We start from the raw sequence: 5107 nt of genomic DNA, 5'->3' as shown, positions 1-5107 counted from the left end.
AAGACCCTCACAGGTGCAACGGGAAGCAGGAAATGGTCACCAAAGAGCCTCTCTACCTATGCTGATCCTTCTGTCATCTTGCAGAGGAAAAAACCTAGAAATTAGTTCCATCCATGGCCCTCCTATCCCTGATACCCCAGCAGTGTCCCATCCTGCTCCCCAGGGCATGGGAATCACCTTCCTGGCGTTGTCTGCATCGGACGCGCTGTCCTTGGAGGTCCTGTTGTCATCCCCAGGGAACACGGCCGCCTGATCTGCTCCGTGATCATCCTCCTCTTCCAGCTCATCCGAGTCCTCCTCTTCAGAGTCCACATCTATGCTCTCCCCGTTCACGTGAGGGCTGCCATCCCCCAGCTCCTTGTCACTCTGCAAGTCGCCCAAGCACACGAGACGCAAAGACAACATCAATTCCTGGGACAGAGCAGCTGGATCCATCCCAGATCTGCTCTGTGCTGGGAGCTCTACAGCTGGCACTGTGTCCCTTCATGTGTCACCTCACCCTGTTGGACCTGGGGACCACAAGGAGTCATTCCAGACTGCACAGGGCATGAGGGGAGGAGAACCCCACTCAAACATGGAGGGGCAGCTCCACCAGGGGTGCAGGAAAGCTTCCAGGGAATGGAAAGAGAAGTTATATCACACTGGGATTTTTGTATCACTCCTTGAAATCCTAGCACTGCTCTCCTTGCATTTTAAGACCAAAACTTCAGGGCATGGGTCGCAGCAAAAGCAGAATTTAATCAGGGGTGAGTCCCTGTCTAAACTTCTGTAAGTAACCAAGTGTTTTTCTGTACAGCCTCAAGCAGCAACACAAGACCTTGAGAACCAAAACAAAAAGGGGCACGCTTGAAATCTCTCCACTTGCCCAGGATTCACATGCCAGAAGGGGAACACTCACTGGAAAGGTTTGTTTAGGAGCTGGTATGTGAGCAGCCACTCTGAAGCTGTCATTCCCAAAGCAGCAAAGCTGCACAAAGCAGCACATCCCTGCACCTCCACACGGGTTTGGTGTCTAGAAAAAGGGACATGTGACTGACAACAGACATGTGCAGCGGGCTCAGTGCTGCCCTTACCTTGGCACCCACAGAGGAATGAGTTATGCTCTTAAACATCTCAATCATTGTTCTCTGTTTTAACACTTTGGTCTTTTTCTTGGGAACCAGGCTATAGGTTCCCATTCTCCGTTTTTTCTTCCGAGATACTGCAGCAGCTGGAAGAGAGAAGCAGAAGGAACCCAAAGTTTGCTCAGGAATGAAAAGATGGGATAGAGAGCAGGGGCTGTACTGGAGAGGGATTTTGGACAAAGGCCTGGAGTAACAGGACAAAGGGGAATGGCTTCACACTGAAACAGAGCAGGGCTGGATGGGATATTGGGAAGGAATTGTTCCCTGGGAGGGTGGGCAGGCCCTGGCACAGGGTGCCCAGAGCAGCTGGGGCTGCCCCTGGATCCCTGGCAGTGCCCAAGGCCAGGCTGGACATTGGGGCTTGGAGCAGCCTGGGACAGTGGAAGGTGTCCCTGCATAGGGGTCAGAATGGGATGATCTGAAAGGTCCCTTCCAACCCAAACCTTCTGTGATTCTATGAAATCACACTTGAGGGCACGACCTGAGGAAAGCTCCCACTCCAACCATCTATTTACAAGTCAAGCAGAGCAGAAGATTACACACACGGATGTGCAGACACACAAACAGCTTCCTGCCAGGGCTGCATAGCTTCCCAAACTCTGAGTACCCTCTGCACACTCCTTCTGGCCCCTCCATCACCACACAAATCCTTAAATTATCCTGCATTTGGCCATGCTGCTGATGTTGTAGGAGGCTGAATGGAATCCAATTGCTCAAATTGAGACTGCAAGGCCAACAATACCGACTGACAATGGAAGCAATCTGACAATAACTGAAGAACACAAAAGGAAAAGGCACCTTACATTAAGAGCTGTTTGCCACTTAACCTCATTTCACACCTACTGTGGAAGCCTGTTTGATTCCTTTCACTCTTTAGATTGGGTCTTAATTTGTTAAATCTCCCTCTTGGCCTTCTAATCAAAGCAGACATCACAGCTCCCTGCCTGCTGCTGTCTTTGGTGAATGCCCAGCAGAAGGATGCTTGGTGCAGGCTCTTTTAGGAATAGCCAGCTTCAGCACCACTGGTGTTGTTTGCACTTGCACAGCCTGTCCCTTGAAAGCATTTCTTCATCTTCCATGATAATGAAATTTCACCAAAATTTATGAAGAGACCTCTAAAAAAATTCTGCAAACCAAATTAATTTTATTTATAAGGCTGTAATTCTTGCCAAGCAGCTGTGGTGAGATTCAAAGCCCTTCAGAATTGTTAGAAATCTTCAGAATATCCCAGAGGAAAAAGGGAGTGAAGTGTCCCCTCCAAGGAAAGGTTTTAGCAGAGGCACGAGAGAAGCCTGGCAGAGCACACCTGGGGGACCCTGCATGCCAGGACACAGTGGGGCAGCAAGAACTGCACGGGAAACACTCCCTTCACTTGGGAGGGGACTTCAGCAGGGGGCTGCAGGGATGTCCCCTGTCCAGCACCCAGAGGGGAGCAGCAGGAGCCTGGGGACACGATTTCTCAGAAGAGACAACTCTGACAGACAAGGGCTGTGGCAGCACAGCAACAGGGAGGGGAACCCTGGAGGGGATTGAGGGGCAAAAAGGTGCTAACAGAGGTTTTAGTCCTTGTTAACCTCCTCATCTCCTCAGCCCCACCCACAGGTTTGGGAGGTGGGTGATGCTGAGGATTAAAACATTCCAACCCTTCCCTTTTTACCTGTCTGCGACTTGGTGGTGGCCACATAGCTCTGGTTCTGAGGTAGTGACTGGTGAAGGCCCGGGAGAGAGGGCAACGACAACGGCTTCACGAAGTCCAGCATGTTCTCAAAGTCCTTCTCCTTGGATTCCTTCTGATCTCTGCTGTCTCTCCCATCTTTGGGGTCTTTACTTGCATGCTGGAAAACAAAAGGCAGTCAAATTGAGTTCCTGCGTTGAATAAGTAATTTTTAAAAAATTAGGAAATGAATTTCAATTCCTTTCTCTCGACCATAATCACTTCCATCTGAAGGCAGGACCCCACATTCCCAGCAGAAGCACACAGCCCCTCCTCCAGCACATCAGGGGGCTTTGCCCAAACACTGCCAGCCTGGCTGAGGTGAGTCCCTCACTGGCTGAAGGCTGTGCTGGTGACAGGTGACCCTGCACAGGTAATGACAAGGAGCAGACCCTGTTTACACAGCTTTGGGTGACTCTGGAAGGGAGGAACCAATGCAACCAATGCACCTGGAACACACCCTGAGTGTGGCTGTCATGCCAAGCAAGCTCAGAACACTCATGGAGAGCTGTTTTGGAGGAGCAGGCAGCAAAGGAAAGGGATCTTTCCTTCTGGACAGCATTTGGCACCATCAAGCCTCAGCAAAGGCTCCCCCCTCTAGCCCAGCACACGACAAACACAGGCAAAGAAGCTCTTTGTGTGACACTGCAGGTGCATCTACAGACACCTGTCCAAGCTGCCCTTAAACCACGTATTCCCACTCCAGCTGTTGCTATTCCAAGCCCCAGACAGGCTCCAAGCTCCTGCTGCAAACTACAGGAATTCTGTAGTTGCTCCTGCAGCCCCTCTCAGGCACCACAGCCTCTCACACCTCTGATCTAAGCTTGAACTCAATACAAAGTCTCATCCTGCACCTCTGGTTATGAAAGAAGGGTTCCTGCAGCTCCACAGACAATCATTTAGGCTGGACAAGACCTTTAAGGTCACCAAGTCCAACCATTAACCCAGCAGTGCCAAGCCCACAACTAAACCACGTCCCTGAGTGCCATTTCTCAGCTTTTGATGTTACTTCAATGTTTTCTCCTCTAATTTAGGAAACAATTCCCTTCCTGAGTGTCTAACTCCATTCTGTGTTCCCTAAAAGCCTCAGAGAGGTCCAGCCTGTATTTGTGTTTCCCTTTTCCATCTGTGTTTATTCTTTAAACAGTCATGGTTTAATGGCGCTTTTACTCCTGTGCCTTTCGTGGCAAGTGTGGCAAAGGGAAGTCAAGGTCAGTGCAAGGCCCCTCAGCCCAGCTCACTGAAACATCTTCCTGTTTCAGCCCAGCAAGGAGGTCCCTGGTGAGTGAAAGGAATGAGGGACTTGTCTTTACAAACAAGCTGTGGGCCTGCTGGAAGATAAAACTAGTACTGAGAGATAAAAGAAACAATGGGAAGGATTCCACTGATAGATGAATGGAAAGAAAGAGATTTGTCTTTACAAATAAACTGTAGGTCTGCTGATAAATGAAATTGGATATTGAGAGATGAAAGAAACAATGGGAAGAGCCATAAATTCCATAAGAACTAAAATAAAGGGGGGTTGTACATTAGAAGGGAACCTTAGGTATTAGGCATTTTGGGAAGTCTGCACCTCTCAAGTACCTCAGCCAGTGGGGAAAGAGAGAGGGAAATGCTGCTGGGAAATTGGGATAAAAAGGAGGCTGCGCCCTCCAAAAATCTGAGAGACCCCACGGGAATGCCCCATGGCCTTTCCCTTTATTCGAATAAAGTAACAGGACTCCTCTGTCTCCTTTCTGGACATAAACCTCTGGTGTTGGTGGATTAATTTTCCTGACATGAGCAAAGGAAACACATGGAGGAACCTGAAACAAAGTCACCGCTTGTCCTTCTCTCCCACAGTGTCAACAGCCAGTGGGGTAAAAGCTGCCTCTGCCATGACATTTTACACTGGATTTGTCCTCTGATTTATCCCACAGGTGATCCAGCTGTACAGCAGGCACGTTGGGCAGAGCTGCTCCAGCAAAACAGGAGCACAGGCAGCAGAACACAAGGAAACACTGGGAGAACTGGGATTGTTCAGCCTGGAAAAGTGAAGGCTCTGGGGAGACCTCACTGCGGCCTTCCAGTACCTGAAGGAGCTACAAGAAAGACAGAGACTCTTTACAAGGGCACAGAGTGACAGGACACAGGGAATGGCTTCCCACTGAAACAGAGCAGGGCTGGATGGGATATTAGGAAGGAATTGTTCCCTGGGAGGGTGGGCAGGCCCTGGCACAGGGTGCCCAGAGCAGCTGGGGCTGCCCCTGGATCCCTGGCAGTGCCCAAG

At 50.1% G+C, this 5107-nt stretch overlaps 1 protein-coding gene across 16 annotated transcripts in view; it reads right to left on the bottom strand.

Moving 5' to 3' along the window:
* EHMT1 (euchromatic histone lysine methyltransferase 1) overlaps positions 1-5107 on the bottom strand; it is a 110831-nt gene that overhangs the window by 38781 nt on the left and 66943 nt on the right. For all 16 annotated transcript variants that reach the window (XM_017740305.1, XM_017740302.1, XM_017740295.1 and 13 more), the window contains 3 exons: positions 2782-2959; positions 1074-1210; positions 178-366 (listed from right to left, as the gene is read on the bottom strand). In XM_017740305.1, coding sequence (XP_017595794.1) covers positions 178-366; positions 1074-1210; positions 2782-2959 — 504 coding nt within the window. The remainder of the gene's footprint in view (positions 1-177; positions 367-1073; positions 1211-2781; positions 2960-5107) is intronic.

The sequence above is a fragment of the Corvus brachyrhynchos genome, unplaced genomic scaffold (genome assembly GCF_000691975.1).
Source record: "Corvus brachyrhynchos isolate BGI_N302 unplaced genomic scaffold, ASM69197v1 scaffold305, whole genome shotgun sequence".
NCBI classification, from domain to species: domain Eukaryota; kingdom Metazoa; phylum Chordata; class Aves; order Passeriformes; family Corvidae; genus Corvus; species Corvus brachyrhynchos.
The sequence above is the reverse complement of the archived record's forward strand: the minus strand, read 5'-3'. Positions and strand labels throughout refer to the sequence as shown.